Raw genomic sequence first — 21,696 nt, 5'->3', positions numbered from 1 at the left:
GGGATACACATCTCCTGATTGAGTGGAGGAGCGGTGGCAATGCAAAACACCACTTGGAATCTTTCAGTGCTCTTCTAAACTTGGGAATATTTGCTCTATCAGTAGCTTGTAAAATTATTTTTTCCTGTCAGTCTACAGCCCTAAAGCAGTAGTCATTCAGAATCAGGGTGAATGGTTACACCTCTCATCTTACTTCTTCCCCAGAAGTCATGGAAGATCCCTGCTGGCTGACCCATATTGCCCGGCAGTTCCCTGGGACGGAGGAAAACCTCCAGTGGCAGAAAGAGACTGCTTTAGTGCTCTTTTGCACCACTGAAGCATTACAATGCAGCATTAACACATCGAAGGATCTAGTCCATTAACTTTTAAAATTAGCTTATCAAGGGAGATGTCAGCGCTTCTGGGAAAACAAGCCATTCAAAGCTTCTTGCAAATCCAGCCTATCTTCCTCTAAAGCATCATACCTCATCAGTTAAACTTGTAACTTTCTCTCTTAAATATGATGATGCAAAAAGACTGAAGAGTGAATTTTCTTCCACAGCTGCCATTTTAATCTCCATCTTTCTCCTGTTAGCAACAGAGCTGCAAGCTACAACATTGTTCAGGAGTTTTGCAGTGTCAGGGCTCCGATTGTGCTCCTTCTTTTGAGATTGTTCACAGCAATTTAGCTCAAGGTACAACAATAACCCAAACAGCAGCAGACAACCCTGATCTTTCTTGAACATGGCACTATATGTAGTGGAAACCTGTTGTGGTATTGTTGCTGGGTATTGCAGAGTTCATGAAGCTGAATTATATTTCCTGGATATGAATAACCCAAGTCATGTAATCCTCATTATCTTGGGCTGATTTCCTTTGAATGAGTTCTTTTTTTGTCATTTCATATGTATTACCATGCTTGGATTCAGAAATATTCATCTGATTCAGCAGTCACACAAAAAAAATGGAGAAATGCCCTAAAGGTAAAGGATCCTGAAGAGCAACCCAGCTGCTATAGAGACTTTTGCAACCCAGTCTCATCCACACTTAAACCACTGCCTTCCAAAAGCCAAGAAAGGCAGCAAGAAGATACTTCTGACTTTTGTGAAGCTCAGATTGAGCCATCACCTTGTCATTGGCTTTGGGCCCATCAGCTGGCCAGTTGAAAGCCTGCAGATATGGGATCATTGATTAGCCCAAAAGTCATACATCACAGCTAGAGCAGCCAGTTCCTGTGGGGACCATATAATCTTTCTTTTTCTCATTATCAGTCAGGAAAGTGAACGAGATATTAATCAGTTTCTTCACTAACAGACACATATACACACATTGACACACAAACAACCTGGCCAAGTTCACAAAAGGATTTATTAAATGAAAGACTTCATACTTGGCCAAACTTTGAGGAATGCTCCCTGAACTACTGAGCTTGAAGCCTGTATTCAGTCACGGGAGCAGCATGTGTTTAACTGTGCTTTTATCCCTGTGTTTGCATCTGAGAGGATCATAGGTATTTTTACCTTAGTATGCCTGGTGAAATCAGATCAAACCCTTTGCTCTGTGATTAATAATGTGTTAAGCCACAGTTCCAAATTATTTTAACTTTTCAATGGTTATGGGAACATTTACAAGACTGATGGCTGGACCGTATACTGCCAACAGGCTGAAAAAGCTATCATTTATTACAGGGCTTTCTTGGAGCCAGAATGTGTAATACTACCCTGGTAAACTGTGCAGAAAAAGAATTATGAGGTTTGGTATAGCATTTTCCCAAATTAGAAATCAAGTGAAGCTTTCTGCACTACAAATGGGTTTTGGAGGCGGGGAGAGGGAGGAAATGCCATTAAACTTTCCCAAACATGTAAAACCCAAACATTTCTGCACTATGATGGTGTAACAGAGCTTCACTCATTGTGTTGGCTGATTTAATCCCATCATACCACAGTATTTTGTGGTGATTTGCTGCTCAGTTTCACCATATGTTTATAATAGCCTGATCTATCCATCATTTACCAGTTATTTTCTTGTAACATCTTAACTGTCTCAGTGCCTTTCTAAAGTCTGTTAATTGTCTTCTCACTGCTGACAGTTAAATTCTCTTCTCCTCCTCTCGTATGACAGAAGTAATTTTAATTTGATGATAATCAACCTATCTCATTAAGAATTTGAAGGGACTAAGGATTTCCAAGGCTCACACATCAAGGATTTGCTATTTTGGGTATAGGAGAACCACAAAATCACTCACCTCAGTATCTCTCTATATCTGTATGTGTCTGCATGCATGTGACCACATGTCACCACAGCACCCACAGGCAAAATCTCCATTATTCTGATAGTAGAAATTTTTCAATCATAATTAAAAGAAGGGGAGAGCTGCACTGCACAGAGAACAGGAAAAGGCTGAGGAAGCGCAATTGTGACTCCAGGAAGACACATTCACATTCCATGACGTGATTCATCTCATCTGCCTTCTGTTCCCAAAACAAGCTCTCCAGTTTTGTCATCCATACCCTGCTCTGCTTAACGGAAAGGAGAGAAATGGTCTTAGGAAAGATTCTGAGTTCTGCTGAGACCCTGGTAATGAGCAGCAGCTTGCCTTTTGTTGAAACAACAAGATCTGAAAAAAATGCTGGTCCAAAACATTAGCTCTCCATGAAAACAGTGCTTTAAGCCAAAAAATCCTCCTGACTCACATCAAAGGACAGCAGAGAGCCAGCATGCCCCTAAATGACAGTCAAAATGTACCTATCCTCACCACAGTAGCCTTTGTTACACACCTTCTATGAGGCTTTAGGGCAAGTCACCATTCTCTGCCTCAATTTCCCCATCCAAAAACCAAAAATAATAATATTTCCCTTCCTTTGAGACTTTCAGATAAAAGGTCATGAGAAAGAAGAGCCAAATATTACTAGTACTATCCTTTCTGAGCCTCAGTAATTCGTTCCCTGCTGGGCTTCTGGATTCTGATGCAAACTTGTTGGCATAATACATTCTGCCCCTGTATTCTTTTGTATTGACCTCCATTTCCAGCAAAATCAGAAAAAAATGTAATTTAAAAATTGATAGGAAACACAAGAAGAAAATAATCCCGGTTGCACCAACTGACTAGCAGCTTTATGCACCTAGGACCAAGCATGTGCCAGCTCTGTAGTTGCTCCTTAAAGCAATGTGTAATGTCTGGGTTTGGGGTTTTTGGGGTGCAGCTACGTTTTTCAATTCACTTCCAGTACTCACATCCATGCTGAGAATAAGAGACTGCAGGTTTTTTCTCCCTTTTCTCTTTAGAAACATGTGATTGAAAAGAAGAAAGAGTCTTCATTTTTCAAAACAGCTCTGCCCGCGCTGATCTCAGATTAGCCAGGCAGGAGTTTGGCCTTGGGGGGCGTGATGAACACTTACTCACATCAGGGTCCAGATCCTCAGCTGTGCTTTGAGAAGCACAGGGAAGAAGCCAAAGTGGCCCTATTGATCTGTCACCTGTCCCAGGAGCACTTCCCAGTTTTGGTTAGATAATGAAGTGCCTTCTGCAGAGTTTTGCTTCTTTTATCTCTCTGGTTAAAAAAACGCTCTGCCTGAAGTAAGTACAAAGTGAAGGCAGTGCCAGAGTATTTCATTTGGCAACCAGGGAAAACCTTTATCATGGTGGGAGGAGAGAGAAGGGCTCACTGCATAGCACAGAGCTGATTGGATTCAGCATTCTTCCAGTGCCTTCTTGAACTCCTCCCAAACTCATATCCCCTTCATCAGCTTGCCTCATCTCCAAACTCTTGCATTATTCCTCCCAGGCATTGTGATTTACACTGTTTGAAGGAAGCACAACTAGCTTTAAAGCTATCCCTGAGCTCCCCTACTGCCCAAGCCTGGTTCACTGCAGGCATGAAGAAGGGGTCAGCAATCTTTCAAAGAGAAATGTGCCAAGTTTTATTTCTCACTCCCGTCCTGGAGGTTAAGCATCCCTTAGGAACACAGCAGGAGCCAGGGGATGCTGCCTCACAAACAGACATCTGCTAGATTGCTTGGGATTTAGCAAGGATCCCATGGAGGTGTAAAACTGTGGAGATCTGAGTCAGGTCCACAGTCTGGAATAGCTATATCCTGACAGAAGATGTTGCTGGTTTCAGCTGCTGCTGACTGAGACTAGAATCTGGCGCTGTGCTTTCCATGTGCTATGGAATACATTTTTTAAAAAACCTCACATTAAACACTTGCATGCAATGTTAGAGACTGGTCTCTTTAGCCAGAAATGTCGGGGTTTATTTTTTCCCCTGTTTAGCTCTCAAACTGGGAGCCTAGTCTAGTTTACTTTCTGAGAGGCAGGATGCCATCAGAGTGAAAGATGTCCAGTTTTAGCCAAGTGGTCATTGTACAAAGCATATATCAATGAAGTGCTCCAAATTAGCAGTGGTCTGGCAGCAGTAATAAAAGCTGCAAGAAAGAGACTGTGTAATTGTGCTTGTCATGAAGAAGAATATAGTCTGCAGCTGGTGTACAAAAATGCCTCAAATATGTATGGGAGTCAGAAGAAAATCAAGATACTAACCTCTAGCTCAAAGAGAGTTCAGCAAGGTATCTCCTTCAAATACTACATTCCTGCCACAAACACACAGCATCCTGGTGGTGTCTCATCTGCCTGCCTGCTCAGACATTTCAAAAGTAACTTTTGCAATAATCTCTCAACAATATTTTCCAGGCGTTGCTTCTTTTTTCTCCGTTTAGATATCTGTATGCTTCAGAATCTTTGTAAGCTATCTCTTCTGGTAGAAGAGTGCCACCTCATGACTGATACAGAGGAATGAAACAACCCACAGTGGTAAAGCTAAAAACACTCAAGTGCTCATGGCCAGGGAGGATAGGAACAGCTTGTTCATCATGCCCTCTGTACCCAACCTGCTTTCATCCAGCACCACAACACCCTGAGACAAACACTCCTTTGCCAAACAGGTGCTTTGTGTACCAGGAGAAATTAGCATCTTTGCTGAACACCAAGCCCATCCTCAGCGTTGAACAAGAAATTAATTACTCAAGAGAGACAGACATTATGCAGCCTGCTATACGAGGTGCTTCTTGCTTCAAAAGCCCAGTCACTTTGTTTTGGACTCTTCTGCACTATCTTAGGTACCTCTCCTCTGGGAGCTGTGCAATTTTGAGCATGAGCACCCTCTTCTTCTTGCTTCCTCAGATAGTTTTCCCCATACATAGCCACTTCTCAAGTTCATTATTTTTTCCTTACTAAAACAACCAATTTTTCTCACCAGCTGAGATAAATATTGTTAAACTAAGGGGAAATTTGGGGTGCTAAAAATTCCTAATGACTCTGTTGCTTCCACAAATGAGGTATACATGTCAAAGAAATTTAGAATTTCTCTGCTCTGTCACCATTTGGAAAAGTTCATGGCAAAATTAGACACATATTCTCATGGACTGATGTGTCTATGTTCCTCCCAGCAGTTTAAATATTCACAACACACGAACAAGAAATAGAGCAAAATAACTTTTTTCTGGTTTATTTCTTTTTTTTTTTTCCTTTTATATGAATTCAGGCATTGAGAAAATTGCTAGATTGAAAAGGCTACAGCTTGAAGTGTGTTGTTCCTATTTTTTTCCCAGAATAGAAATATCAGGAGAGTAGTATAGAAGCTTCCTAAAACCTCAACTCTACTGCTGCTGTTCTCCTTTATTGGACTCATTGCTAAATGCTAGGCAGTAATTAAAGATCAGAATCAGCTTCTTTCTCACCACTTCAAATAAAACCAAAGTCAATTAAAAGCAAGTGAAGTATTAATTTTTCTAAAATGGTCATTGATCTACTAGCAGGTGTATTAATAGCACCTATTATCAGACAGGATGCCAAGCAGCTAAAAAATGGATACAAATTTTGACTTAACTTGAATATTAAATAGTGTTACAGAAATGAGGGATTTTGCAGCTCATTTCCTGAGGCAGTCAGTTTTTGCTCAGTCCTGCATTTCAAAAATATGCTGCTAAAGTTAATAGATAGCCAATATTATTAACCTGAAAGCATCAATTTAGTAAGTCTCTCCTATGAACTGAAAAAAAAAAAAAAAAGAATATCAAAACCCACTTGCTATTCAGTGGGAGGATTTTAACAGCACAGATTATTTTCTTTGCATAACTGCTAGAAGGCCTGCAAAAGTTTATCAAAAATCAGAGCTGCATGAAGCCTGGGATTGACTGATTCTTTTGTTATGATAAAGGTAACAATAGCTGAATCAATAAACCTAATTTAAATTTTAATTAAAGATTATTGTATGACAGATTAATTTTTAATCTTAGTGTGTTTAACAGTTTCCTTTAAAAAGATTTTTATATTTGACCACACTAAATAATAGCATGAACAAATGTTTGGTTGCTTAAATTCTCTCCCAGTAAGAAAATGAAAGTATGTAAGGTCTACTGTCCAAACCCATCATTTGAAACACTAACAAAACTAGCCTAGATATTCTTCCTCCTCCTCCCAGAGCAGGTAAGTTACTCTGGGCCACGTACAGTGTGAGGGTCTTTCAGAGAGGACTGCAACACTGGGTCCCTTCAGCTCTTACACTGAAGACTCATAAAACCAGGGACATTCTTCAAAGTATCTGAGCAAAATTTCCCCACCTGCCAAGGGCTATACTGCCTGGATCAGGGCTACAGGCAGATCCATGCTTAAGCCAACAGAGAGAAGAGAGGGGACCTGCCAGATGAATTAAGCATAGATCCAGCCACCATCAGCAAAGGGCAACACCTTCAAGGAGCTGAGATTTGTCCCAGAGAAAGAGCTGGTTGCTTGTTTGCTTGATTAAAGAACCAGAAAGCAGCCATGCTGTTATTAGCCAGTGCTACAGAGGTGGACTGGTCCAGCTCTCACACATCCCCACGTGCAGCTGCTTTTTATAGGCTGACGTGTGATAACAGCTGGCCTTCTCTAATGGTAGCTATGACAGTTTCAGCGATGCCGTCAGAATTTAGAGCTTTCTTCTGGAAACCATGGAGCACCTCTACACCAGTCCTCTCAGTACTTTTTAACGTGAAATGTAAATCAAAAATATAATCTCTGAAACTAAGATATCTTTAGAAAAACTGATTTCTTCAAGTTGTCTCTTCTAAAAGCAAGTACCACGTACCCACATTTAGCTTGTTTTCCAGCCCACCTAAAAAGACGCACCATTATGAAACTGCCCAGACAACACCACTGAAATGTTTTGTTGCTTACCAAAAATCTAAGTGATTTTGGATAAAACACAATTTCTTTTGATTTGTGTTGCCTTTCCAAACATCACTTCACACCAACATCTGCCTGGCAGAAACAAGTGCTTTACCCTGAACTCTCATCTCCTGCTCCGATTTCATAACAGCTAAACCATTTCAGCAATGCCATTAGCTACAAACCTAGAAACAACCACCAGAATACTTTGTGGGTGATTCACAGATTTTGTTGTCAAAAAGCTAGTGATCTTCCTTATTTCCTGAATTTTACAGCATGCCAAGCTGCGTGTTCACACTGTTTTGTCTTTAATCCTGGGTTCACAAACATTTCCACAGTAAAATGTGACATTTTTATAAAAAGCTCTATGTCAGTAAAGTTCAGAACAGAGCTAACCTTGGATGTTCTGTTCTCTTTGTAAGTAGCATTTTAAGAAGAGAAACAAAAGCCATCCAAACATGCAGACTCAAATGACGTGTTTAAGAGGTCCACACAGCAAGAGCTGAAATAGATCACATGTATATTTTAATTAAATGTTTATCTCACAGTCATGACAGCACAAGTGTGCAGCAGCTACAAGCTGTTACAGAAAATGCTTCTTTCACAGCAAGCGTCATTCCAACTAAAGGGTTTTTTCTCCCAGCCGTCCCTTGGCGTTAATGCTAATGTGGGATTTCAGCAATGCCCAAACATGCCTTGTTCTAGTCTCAGTCCTGTTTACTACTGTGTGCTAAATGCATGTTCCTCCAGAGGGTTGCATCTGCTATACATTACGTAGCATAGAGCCAGTGCAGCAATCAGCTATATTTTTCCAGAAAAGACTGGCCATCTTGGAAGAGCTCTCACATAAACAATGCTTCTACCCCTTTCCAAGTCCAAATGCATTTAAGGTCTATGTTCTCAGCAGCTGAGCAGGCAACCTGCAGAGCATCCAGCTCTACTAATGCCATCCGTGGGCATTACCCTGGGAGGCTTGCTGCAGGTGTGTCTTAGCAATTCCATCTTGTGGTGTCAGCCTGAATGTTTTGGAGAAGAAGCAGTTCCCATCCAAACTGCACATCAAAGCTGGAGTTTTCAAAAAGACAGGGTTTTAGCAAACTGTAAAATTTAGAAGTGTTAGAGGATGCATTTTTCTTTTCTTCATTTCCTACTTAGGATTTGTATCTGCCCCATTCCTATCTCTGTCTCCCCAGCAATGAGTGTAGAGACAAGAACCTGCTTCTGAGGTGCTGATCTCATTTAACCTTTGGGTTTATGCAGAACAGAGAAGAACAGGAGGTGTTCTACTGCTTTCTTCCCCAGGATGAGTAATGCAGCAGCTCAAGCATCTCCTTCTCCACCCTTCTTTTATCCAAAACTAGATTTTTCTGTGGCCTTCCACCCCTTCATAAAAGGTGAGGGAAAGGGCAGGGGACTCAGAGCCCCTGAAGGAAAGGGACTCCTTTTGGCTTCTCTCAGCCTGAGATTGTGCTGCAGGAGGCCAGCTATGGCACAGCATGACTGCACACTGGTGTGCAGCTGGGTGTCCCCCTGTCCTCTCCTCTCCTGAGGCTTTTATGACATGTTTTTCCCCAGCAGCAGTGAACCTACTGACTGGAGAGAGACCATAAAACAGACTGAGCTCAAAGTGCTGTCAAATGCCAAGGTAACCAAACTGGAATATTTGTGTGAATTATGTATTTCCTGAGATCCTCTGGAATAAGAATTAAAGATGTTGCTTATGACTGTGGAAAAGAAATAGGAAGCCAACAGGAACTCAGGCAAAGGCTGTGATTCTTGCTGACTGGTCATCCTCTCCGTTACAGAAGCAAGACAGCTGGATAGGTCCAAAACCATAAAGAGGACTATTAGCCTTAACATACTGCCAGGGGTCTTCTCCACAGCCCCTGCCACCGAGGATCCTCTCTGCTCCATGCCATACCTCTGCTCTGGTGGGTCAAGTTGCTCTGCTTTGTGAAAAATCCTGCCCAGACCCTTCTCTGGTGAGGCAGCAGCAGGCAGCTCAGCTGGACCCTGGTGCCTTTGCTGTCTGCTCCAGGTGTTTGCCAAGTAATTGCAGAACAGGCTGCCTGCGCACCACACCGGAGGAGAGCATCCCGTCTGTGGGCCAGAATGCAGCAGGAAACTTGCAGATTAATAGCAATGTATTTTTGAAAGGTCAGGACAGGTCTTCTGCTTACTCAGGATTTGCATTTTGAAAGCAGAGCCACCATAGATACAACTGTGTGCTGCAGCTTCTTTTAAACAAAATTCACCTAGATCCTCCTGTGGTGGGTACCTGCTAGGAGAAATAAAGAACTTGTGTGGTGCTGATTCAATGTCTGAGAAACCACCAAATCTATAAATGTATCCCAACAGTCAAACACAGTGTAGGGTACAAAATTCTGGTACTTCATGTTCCAGCTCCACTGAATTGAGTTTCCCGTTTCCAAGGACTGCAAGTGCCAATTCTGGAACAAGCTTCTCTCTCTGGTCAGACACTGCGTTATCTGATATCTTAAATTTCACAGATTTAGTTGACAGAAAAATGTAATCATCATCCATTTGAAAAAGCACAGCTGAAAAAATGATTAAAATTCATACACATCAGGCAGCTTGATTTGCTGGGCATGGCCTGAATATAAGGCTAAATGAAGGTTAAATATTGGCTGAATAGTTATTGCAACATCTCTTTGAGAAGCTGTTTATTGAGAATGTTTATGGTACTGTTACCTAAAAGTAGCAGTGCATTTGAGATTGTATCAGAGAAGCTTTTCTGCCTTATGCATGTACCATTTCTCAGACTAAGCCACATGCAGTTAGAAAGCAAAAATCAGATACAAAATACTCAGTGAATGAAATATATTTAGTTCCTGATAGGAGAAATATTAACCAAGTAAATCAAACATTTCTAACTCGGCATTTTTCCTTCAGAAAATATCATTTCACTGACATTAAAATCTCGTACTGGGGAAAAAAAATGTGCATTTTTTTAATATTTTGAAAAACAAGACTAAAACATGGCCATCTTTTTCTAATTTAGATGCTGCATTATACAATATACCACTTCTGAAGAAGTCAGAATGAAAATAGAATGCTTTGACTGATCCAAGTTAGACTTTATGTAGAATTTCACTTAATATCAATTCCATATTTTATACTTGTTATATGTTTTCATCTTGTTTAGCAAGAAATAGATTTTGAAGTGTCAGAAAGTCCCACTGATTTGAAACTATGGCTTCCTACCAGCTCAATTTCCTATGCAAAGTCACCTCTTGTGCAAATGTGACGGGGCATGTGATTTTATTACCGTTGGTCATGGTCAGGCCAGCCACTCCAGCCCACTTCATGGTAACTCACATTTTCTGATGTGGGGCTTGTCCCTGGTCCCATCATCAGCTGTGAGACAAAGACAGCCGCTACCACAAATACCTCTGATGGGAATTCACAGATAGCATTAGATAGCAGCCATAACATTTAAAATATAGTGATCAGCTTCTTGGTCTGATTAAGTAAGAAATGTGAAAATAGAAATACCAAATTGCTCAAATCATTTACAGGAACAAAACATTAAACATTAAACATGTTTTAACATTAAAAAAAGGTAAAAGGAAACAAACAAACAAAAAAAGACAATGAAAGTTAATTCCTTATATTCTTATAGGAGAAAACATCTTTCCCCCCTCCCTTCCTCTCCCACTCACACACAACCCCCTCTCTTCAGTCTCTGCACCAGAGCCACGAGGGACTATGCTGCGATGTGGCTGGGACGTGGAGAGGACACACACACCTTTCATAACCCACCACACAAGCCTGTTGTGCACAGATCCCCAGGCATGCTGAAACACGGATACATTGAAATGCTCACTGGCACCCTTCCAGTTCTTACTCCTTTCAAGAGCTTTAGACACTGCTCAGGATGAGATAAGTATCCAATTTCCAGGTGCGTTCTGAATCAAGTTATTAGAACCCCTGGGAATTTCCCATTTCTATCTCTGAATGAGAGGTTATACATATTTAATTTTTTTGACTCAAAACTGAAAAAACCCTCTGATTCCTTGTCAGATGTACACAAACACAAAAAGGAGGGGAACAATATCTTACAACAGCGTGGTATTTGCAACATTTTCCATCAATGACAACTGATGCTTTGGGCTTTTCAAAAAGTGTCAAATTCAGGGTACAACATGACTTTTTTCTTTTTTTCTTTTTTTTTAGCTTGATTTAAAAGAACAAATTAACTAATATGAAATGTTTCTGACAATAACTTGGTGGCACTATAGAAATTTTATTCTAAATCTGTTCTTTTTTGAGGCAATCATTTTCACACCAGGGAGAATTGTTTAGTACAAATTTGACAGTGAAAGTCTAGATGAAGAAGAGAATATACTGCAAGCACCTCTACTGCCTTTAAATCTCAGCATGTCCCTTGTGGCACACCAATAAAACAGGCCCAGCAAAGCTAGATAATTTGCCAAATCCCACACAATGTCTGCAGGAGAACCAAGGTATCAATCAGGAGTTCTTGACTCCTAGCCTTTTGCTTGTTTTTAATAGCACACATTGCTTTCTCATTCTCCTTAACATCTAAAAATAACAGACTGACAAATCTTGCACCAAATATATTTGCAACCAAAAGGTCATCTGGGCAGAGACCATCTCTCCGCCTTGTAGCACGCTGCTTGGTCATACTTAACAAACACAGGAGCAATGCTCAGATACAAACCTGGAAAGTCACTGTAGCTTTTTTGAGCACCATACTGGAGTTTCAGACACTAGGTGCATATTCATCTAATTACCTCAATATTAATGCAGAGTATTTAAGTAAAGTTCCCCCACTTTCTCACCCTTACCCCAGGCAAAGTGCAAAAGTCAGCTCTAACTCCACAGGTCAGCACCTCCCCCTTCATAATTCCTACAGCAAAATAGTTTCACTGCGAGCACTGACACAGAGGCTATAGGAATTAATCTCAAGGAGCAGAGCATTTCCTACATGTTTAGTTTGGTGTTCTTATGATACAAATGAACCTTTTGACAAAGTAGACCAAAACCTCTACAGTGATACCTCAGCAGAGGATGTTATGAATAAAGTGAAAGCAATATAATAGAAGCATCTCACATGCACATAGAAATCACAGCTCTCAGCTGGAGACCCCCAGACCAAATTCTGTACTCCTGTACCTGAGTGAAATGCCACTCACACCAGAAGCGGGGACACCACTGCTTTCTGTGCACACTTGAGTCCTCTGCTGCTGAGGTCTTACTCCAGGCTGAACTGTGAAGTAAACTCCCCATGCAATGATTGAAAATTAGTTGTTCTTACGGGATATCCCATTCAATTTTGTGCAGCAGAAAGTGTCCCTCATTCTGCCAAGTGCCAGCAGGAAATCGCTGAACCTCAAAATCATCTGGACATTGTGGCCGTTGGCCAAAAAAATGCAGTCAGTAATGGCCCATAATTCTTTCCCCCTTCGTTTCATTTACAGTCCTTTTTTTATCACAGGTGTGGAATTCAAAAATAAAAAGGTTCTGTTGTAATGAAGACCACCTCAAGTAAAACAAAAGCTGAATGAGTCTGTTGCTATGTGTAATCTGCAGTAGATTGACCTAGAGATGAAAAATCACTGCATTTTGGCCCAAACATGTATTTGATTCCAAGATTCTGAAGCACCCTTTTTCCCCTGACTTTTTAATAGCATTTTATTTATGATGGCTCCCATCACAAAGTGGAATAATATATGGTAAGAGTGCATGACACAACATATTACTGTGTAAGCTACCATGAAATCTTAAATGAAGTGCACTGTGAGGAAATGCATCAAGTCACTCTGGGTCACCGCACCAAACCCTTGTAGCACTGTAAGGCAGTGCAAAGCATAAGCCTAAATAGCACTAGACAGTATGAACAAACTGTGACCTCAAAATAATTGCACAGGACAACTTTTCAAGAGTAATGGATCTGGAGGTGGCATCAACTTTGTTCTTAATTCTAATCAGTCAAAGGTGGGGTTGTAACCTTACCCACATATCAGCAATAGCTTAGGGGAATTATTCTGTCATTTTCTTAGACTTCATGGTGCAAACATTAAGCTTGATAAAACCTTTCATTCTAGCTGCAAGGAAAATTGCTGATGGGGTACACAAATAGTGTCCACGCTTCCAGCCAGGCAGAGGGAGCTACTGCAGCCTGTGCTCTGGAGAGGAACAGCCCACGTGTTATCAGGAACCAGAGCACGGTCCCAACTTCTTGAAGCAGATAGGACATAATGTCACGGATGTGACCAAGCTCTCTACAGCATCCCCACCCCAGCACAGGTACCTTGCAGCGGGAGCCCAGCTGTGTGACAAATTCAGTGCAGGCAGAAAGTGGCTTGGATGCTGGCTCCTGCTCACAAGCCACTCTTCACTCTGTGGCATTGCTCAAGTCTCTGTGCAGTTCAGCTCCTCACCTGTTGAATGGGAATAACAAGCATTTAGAGGATAAATTAAAGTTTTAATTACACTGGTTGTATGGTAACAGGGCTGTCCAAAGCAGTAACTGATTGCTGATTTCAGAAACATGGAGCTAAACCCAGCACTGTCAGCAGGACCTTTTCTGTTCCCATTTGAAAACAAAACAATAAAAATGTTGCCACGTTAGCTTGGCTGCCTGGAAAAAAAAAACAAACAAAAAAAAAAAGTCACCTTCACTCAGTCCGCATAATTTAGTTTGCCTCGCCTGACATAACACAGGCCAAAATTCATCTTGCGACTTGCCTTGCAGAGTTCTGACCCAGGAATGGGGGGGGGGGGGGGGGGGGGGGGAGCAATAGGAATGGTATCCACTGTGGTGCGTGCCTTTCACAGAGAAGTAGCAGCTCTTATGGTGATGGTTACAGCCCACAAAGCTCTAACTGAACATTAAACCCAATAAAAACCCCACAATGAAGTAAGATGGCAATTGATTTTACTACTTAGGTAACTTGCCCAGCAATCAAGTATTTGCACAACACTCGGTCATGGTTCCCTAGCCTCTGAAAACATAAAACAAACAGACCGTTAAGTCATTAAGACCTAACAGAGAGCTGCAACATCTACAAAGGCTCATTACCACTCATTAAAAATGCTTCGAGTTTAAAGTGAGACAGCAGTTAGGGACAACCATCAGAGGTCTCATCAGCCCACGATGTATTTAAAATACAGTGTGCGGTGAGGTGAACAGGTGCAAGCGCAAGCCCACTGCAGGGTAACCGAATCCTGCCACTGCCATCCTCCCATGCCAGGCAGCGGGGAGAGATGGTGCAGGGAGCTGGGGAGCCACCGCACGGGGACATGCAGGGGCAAGTGGCTGCCCAGCCCAGCAGCCACAGTCCTCCACCACCCCCGGCAGCCATGGTCCTCTGCCACCCCCGGCAGCAACACTCCCCCACCACCACCCACCCACCACCCTGGCTTCACTCCATGCCCACCACAGCAGGGCCTGGGAGTCCAGCCTCGAGGTATTCATTGGGCTCCTACGCTCCTTCTCAAATAGACCATTCCTTCCAGTTATAGTTTTAATTAATTTAGAATGAATTATTTGGGTCTCTTAATTTCCTGACTTATTTTGAAAAAATCCAATTAATGCTGAGCTAAGTAGCTCCAAAGGCTCCCCAGCTCTCATCTACCCTGAAGGGATCCAATTAAAATGAGACACTAGTCAAAATGTCAAACCACAATAATTTTTAAAGTCATTGTGCAAGAGATCTACGGCTACATATAAACCACACAGTTACTGAATAAAACATGCAATACTTGGAAACCTAAAGCCTAAAATGCTCTCACTCAAGATGCAGCCTTCCCTGTCAACTAAGAACATGTTCAGAACTTACAACGAATAATAAAAGTCACATTTCCTTTCACAGGACAATTAAAATTACGGAGTAGAATGAAACGTGTGAATTAGGCCATAATGCATGATAAGTGCTTAAATACAGAAAAGTCAGTCCAGAAACCCTGCTGACTGAAGAGCTGATGGACCTCTGAGCCAGCACAGGCAGAGGCTAGTAAAGCCACACCACGCAGAACTGCAGAAATCTCTCTGTTCTGCTTCTAGAGACACGCAGGCGCACTGGCAATCACTTCAAGGGTCTCTACAAATGTGGCACATTTTAAATGGGAATCCTTGTGATCCACTTACAAATTTTTTCTGTGTTAGCTTTCTCAAACCTTTAGAGAGCATAATAAGGTCCCTCTCGTACACAACGTCCCTCGCAGGATAAAGCCTTTTTCTTGATTTCAATTTACTTGACAAATCCTAACTCTTTCATTCTAGCTCTGAAAGTATTTCGTCTAGCTGTGGAAAAGAAACAGGTGTTAAATCATTGCTGAATGGAGACTAAATTAAAAACTGAGACAGGTCAAAATTACAGATGAGACTTTGTTTTTAATGAGTTGTAACTCTAACATAATTCATCTTGACTTATGCAGAAAATTAGCCTCCTCTTTCCCACCAGTCAAATTTTTCATATCCAAAGCAGCAGGATTGCTGAGTACTTGGTCTGAGCACAGGAAGGCAATACTGTTTCAAAGGGACTTTTTTTTTCTTTTTATCTCATTGCCCTTGTAATGAAAACTCAACATTTCCCACTCACTTCGAAGTTAAACTTCAGAGGGAAAGAAAAGGATTAGAAACACACAAGTCTTAGGAATGACACGCTCCTTTGGGGAAACCCATCCGGGGGTCACTGGTCTCGGCATGCCACCAAGGAGCAGCCAAAGGAGCGGGTAGGAGACCAGCCCAGAAGGGTGCCTGAGGCAGCAGGGAGACATCGCAACAGCACTGGTTGCTGCTGGTTCTCTCTGCCCCTGGCTGGCTGATGTCTCCCTCCCAGGGCACAGAGATCCTATCAAATATGGCACTCACGCTTCTGGGTTTGCCCAGAAGAGCACTACAGAAAACCAAATGACCTTTGAGGAAGCTGCTGCACAAATAGTGCATTTCTCAAACGTATAGTGCTCTGTGAGCTGACAAGTTCCTCTCCCTCTGCCATTTTTTGAGAAAGAGGATCTCCTTTAGACTAAAAATTGCACAGGAAACGTCTCGAGAGATGATTTTGTCATATGGTTTCATGTCCTTCAGCCATTCCTACCTGTAAAATGAACAGAAAAATGGCAAGATCTTTATATTTCCATTTGTGCATACTTGAGAATTGAAATGTAAACACATCTTGTCCTGCAAAACCAAGAAAAACAAAGGCTTGAGTATTTCTGCCAGGCATTAGGAAAGAGAAATTAAGATCAGTAAGCACAGTGGAGGTATGGTCCCGCTTCTGCCTGGCTGTAGCAGGTAGGTATGGTGGAGCAGTTTTCACACTCAAGCTTTCCCCGACAGTAACCCCTCCAGGGTCTGAGGCGCTGCAGTAAGTGGAGGGAAACCCTGGAGAGGGGATGAAGTACCACAGTGCAGTAACTGGTGGTAAACGTCTTTGTAAATATAATGTTGTAAGTGAAAGAGACAGGATACCAAGAAACAGCAGTTTTTACCCATCAGAAGCAAACCATCTGAGCTTGGAGATGAGGCTAAAGAGAATGAAGGCAGAATTTTCTGGAGCAGTTTACATAGCCCTAAAAAAGATCAGAGGCATTAAACTGCCAATATTTGCTCTTCCCAAGAGTCTCCATGTGATTTTTATATGATGCCAGCAGTGCAGAGAAACAACGTGCATTTCTACGGGCTGCCATTTGTGCCCTCAAAATTAAACATTTTTTAATTGCTTGATTACCTTCTAAATAACTGATGTGTGGCAGGCTTGTCCAGGGGTTATGTAACTTTATTTACTAAGTATTCCACATACTCTGTGCAGCGGAGTTTTGCTTAGTAATACATAGCTAATAATATGCAAATAATTAAAGGAAAGCCACCACATTCTGTCTGTGTACTCCCATTTTGTTGGCAGCATGGTTTTGCCTTCTAAATTCACTTCTCCTGACCGTTTTCCTGATCAGCTGTGTTTTCCCTAAGACTCCTGAGCATTCGTGTTTTATTGTAGGGCTTCCATGTGTTGTCTGAGAGGGGGCATGTTCTCCAAGTCACAGGTCTCTGCCATGGCCAGGTGTTTCTTCACCCAGAGGACACTGGACTACACTTTGAGCTTGGAACAGCTGCCTCTCTCCACGCCTTTTAACAAAACATAGTATCTTACAGATTTTTTTGCCCTATAGCAGCTCCCAGAGTGAAGTTCATCAGAGCTGTGAAGGGAAGGTAACAAAGAAGTTAGTCTCTGTTACCTCAATTCAACCCACACATTATCACAATGTCCTTGAGGAGTTTTGCTGAGGTTTGTGCATTGGCCACCAGCCCAAACCTCAAAGCAGCATAACTAAAAGGTGGCTCCAATCTTTAGGGGAACCAAGTCAACCTGTGGATCACAGGCTCAGGGGCTAGCGCCAGCAGAGAAAAGTTTTTGTGTAAGTTCGTCAGTTAGCCTGGGCAACTGTTGGATATGGCAGCGTGGGTTCGTTAACATGCCCGGGAACCAAAGGATGGCACGATGCAAGTCGTGTACACTTTCAATAAGCCACCTGAGACTCGGCAGCAGGTAAGTTACTGGTTGATGAAATACAGGAATAAGAACTGCATTTAATAAAGCAGTGTTAATCTTTGTTCACAGACTCACCACTTGTTATATGCCTGCACAGAAGGAAGGGGCATCAAATAGGTTACACATTGTAGAATTGCTTTCTAAGCTCAACCTCATATGATGTCACAAAACTATTTCTTTTCTGGCATATGTCTTTTTACAAACAATTCTCTGCCTATATGAACAAATAATTAAGAATTTAGGAAAGCAGAGGGTCCTTATTACAGCACTTCTTCCTTCTCTGTTACAGGAATGACCTGCCAAGCTCGAAGTTCATACATTACGAGTGAAATCCTGTGGGGTTACCGTTTCACCCCTGTCCTCACTCTGGAGGATGGATTTTATGAAGTTGACTACAACAGTTTTCATGAAACATATGAGACCAACACACCAGTTTACAGTGCCAAAGAGCTGGCAGAAATGGCCAGCCGAGCAGAACTGCCCCTGACGTGGTCTGTTTCTAGCAAGCTGGACCAGCATGCTGAGCTGGAAACAGAAGAGGAAGAAAAGAATCAAGAAGACCAAAACGAAAGAAACGGTGATGTGGCAAACTTGGAGAACGAATCCAAAGTGTAGAACAACTGGAGGCATAAGGGACAAACCACCTCCTTGATCTTTGTCTCTTTTTTCTCCCTTTTCTTTCTCGGACATGTCTTTTTGTTTTTTTCTTCCTTGTTAATTCCAGGAAAATAAATACTTAAGATGCAGAATATCTACCTGCCCAATTTAAACTCAAGAGATTCACAGACTAAGCAAAGGCATGGGTTAAAGCTGCAATACCCATTACCGATGGTGGAATCTCTAGCCCCACCCTGGCAATGACTGCTGGCTTCCTCGGCACCTCTCTGAGTTGAGACCTCCAGGTTTATTCACATCAACAACAAAAAAAACCCAAAACAATGGAAATATATACACAAGGGATTTAAAAGGCAAGACTAATTAATGTTCATCAAAGTAATGGGCCTTGTCTCCAGTTTTTACGTATTTCAGAACAGTTTCACATACTGAGTGACAAGCCTCTATGAAATGGGCCTTGCAGCTTTAAGATGAAGGTGAGCAGAGGGATCTGCAATCCAACACAATACTGTACATATGCCTTATGTAATTACTTTCTCTTTACATTTAGTAATAAATACCGCATGTACAAAAGTACTGTAGTAAAGAACTTCTAAATAATGTACATAGATGTGTAATTAATGTAGGTTTAGAAACAGAGTTCTAGAAATATTGGGATGCAAAAACTAACTACCCATCAAGTAGGCATTTCTCTTCTAATATTTGGATTGTAACATTGACTTTTTCCCCGGTATCTGTGGCTCTTCTAGTGCATGACATTTTCTTCAGTGTACCAGACTGGCAGCTATTTAGAGTACCTCACTGTTTGCCAAACAGATCGTTTTACTGACTCTAAAAAGCCATAAGTCTGGGAGAGGGCAGGGCAGACAAATTGTAACATAATTACTGATATACTGTGAAAATGTTTACAAATAAGACAAACCATTCCTGGTTATTTTTTTTGGCAGTTCATCCTAAAATTTAGGCTGTGGCAAACTCATGGCAAACCAGAATTTCCTGTATACTCTTAACCTAGCAAGCATGTTTCATGTGGAACTATTATCCTTTATGTGCAATATCTAGGGAAACTTCTCCCTTCTCCCCACCCAAACCATAGGATTCCAGCGGAGTAGTTTGCTACACAAACAGTACAAGCCATTGAAAACCGAACATTGCACCTTAGAGAGTAGATTTTAGCTGCTCACCTGGGAAGGAAACAGCTGAATTTCATGTGAAGCCATAATCAATGAAATTCATTTGTTGACAGCGCCAGTGCTTGGCCACTCCTGCAGAGTCACGGATGGTGCGACATCCCTGGATATATGCTCCGACAGGGTTTCTCAGCTAAACACACGGTTCCTGCCACTCGTGCGCAGGGGAGTGGTTCCCTAATGACTTTCTTCACCTTAGGCTAGCTCCTTGGCTGTTGTAAATCAGTGTAAATCCTGTGCATTCCAACTTGACAACTTTAAAATTAACCGGACAGTGATAATTTGCATAACTCACACCACAACGCTCACACGAGCAGGGGAGCTGATGTGTACGGTGACAGTTTCCCAGACATGCCCCCTAAGGGGCTGCTCACACGGTGCAGCATTGCCCAGTGCTAAGGATCGCTCAGTCAGGCCCAGCGTTCATAAAATACTACCTGTTGAAAAGAGACTGTGTTGCTTTTGGTGGGCTTTCACTCAGGCCCATCAAGAGCAGCATTTCTGTCAGCAAAGAAGAAGCTGCAGCCTTAATTTTGACTTTTTAAACCTGCCTACTCCAGAAAGGAAGAATACACTGAAGAGAATCTGAAGCATTTTTGTACAGAAACATTTACCTTAAAATAGAAGAGAAAAAAAAAATAACCTCAGGAGAAACTTAGTGGGCAGGTGGAAATTTTGCACTGTGATACAGCTTTCACATTAATTTCACACTTATTTTCAATTTTTTTTTTTTTGTGGAAACAACTGCCCCTTGCTAATTTTCACAGCATGTGGCTCATCAGTGGGGTTTCTGCAGGTCCTCTAGCTGTGCTTCATGCTGAGGTGGGCAGAGTAGGGTGTGGGGAAAGGGTTGCACACCAGGGACTGGCAGACCAGGCTGAATGGAAAGAGATTTTTTTTGTTTCAGCTCTGAATGTTTTCCCCAGAAGGCTTTCACAGAGCGGCATGATGTAAGGAATGCTGCAGAATAAGGATTTTTGTTCCCTCCACCTGGGATGGCTAATTCTGCCAATTCAGTAAGAGTTACTTACACTTAAGTTTTGTGAAATAACACTCGTTTTGCTACAGACCTTTCAAAGCCCCAGCATCAGCAGCTGCCAGGTGCTCCAGTTCATCCATCACAACCCACCCATAAGGCTACCCATGAGGGGTACTGAGAGTTCTTAAGGAAGGGTGGCTCCACAGCTCCCCTAGAAGACCGAAGCCTTATAGCAAAGGAGCTGGGGAGAGCATCAGTAGTGACGAGCCACTCGCATGTGTTAGTCCTAGCGAAAGGTGCACGAGCTGAAAGCTAACCATTCCTCTGAGGATAAACCTGCTTTTTGCTCTTGTAATTTACTGGGCCACTCTATACTTCATTGCTGCAGTTTTAAAAAAGTTTGCGTTAATTAGAACAGCAGCTCAGGGCCCTAATTAAACCTTTTTTTGTGTCCTTTAGCGCAAAAAATAGACTTTCCACCACTGGGGCATGCGCATGTGTAAGCTATATTTTTGTGAATAGGGCACTTAAAGCTTAAGGTGTGTGTGTTCGTCTCTTTCTCTCTCTCCCTCTGTATTTTATTGTCTTTGGTATTAATGTAGTACGGACTGTAAAGTTTATGAAATCTCATTTTTGTAACATAAGCTTAAAAAAAATAGAAGCCTCCAAAGCTTTCAACAGGGAAGCTTCACATAAACTTTGTACTAGAATGTCCCTATCAAACACCTCTATTTTTCTACAATGATTGATTAAGCAGTTTAACAATGTATTTTGTGTCAATGATTTCGACTGAACTGGTAAAAAGACAATTAAGAACTGAATGCTGTTAATTAACAATGGATTTTCAAGCCGTATATACTGAGTGGTGTTTTCATTAACAGTAATTAACTTAACTTGGGAACTTCATCTCCTAACCCTAAACATATATATGAAATATCAGTGCCTTATGGGAATAATTTTGGCAAATCACATTTAAGGAACATGAATAATGCAACATTTTAATATAATTGACTACATAATTAATCAAGATTTATTACATCTCTGTACGCTTCACTAATACATTTTGATGTCTTTTTCTCAGAGTATCTTGTCATTTCCAGAAGCAAAAGAGTTTACAGAGACAAATGTGAGCTCTCATTAATCTGCTGCAGCTCTCAATTCCTTCTGCCAGTGAAGAGAAATGCCGCA

The 21,696-nt window shown here is 41.7% G+C and overlaps 1 protein-coding gene across 3 annotated transcripts in view; it reads left to right on the top strand.

The window, feature by feature from the left end:
* KCNJ6 (potassium inwardly rectifying channel subfamily J member 6) overlaps positions 1-21,342 on the top strand; it is a 170,039-nt gene extending 148,697 nt beyond the window's left edge. For all 3 annotated transcript variants that reach the window (XM_074903803.1, XM_074903795.1, XM_074903809.1), the window contains one exon: positions 18,014-21,342. In XM_074903803.1, the coding sequence (XP_074759904.1) occupies positions 18,014-18,339 (326 nt within the window). In that variant the 3' untranslated portion in view covers positions 18,340-21,342. The remainder of the gene's footprint in view (positions 1-18,013) is intronic.
* Positions 21,343-21,696: the final 354 nt, after the last annotated feature.

The sequence above is a fragment of the Athene noctua genome, chromosome 1 (assembly GCF_965140245.1).
Source record: "Athene noctua chromosome 1, bAthNoc1.hap1.1, whole genome shotgun sequence".
NCBI classification, from domain to species: Eukaryota; Metazoa; Chordata; class Aves; order Strigiformes; family Strigidae; genus Athene; species Athene noctua.
This window is presented reverse-complemented; position numbering and strand designations above follow the sequence as displayed.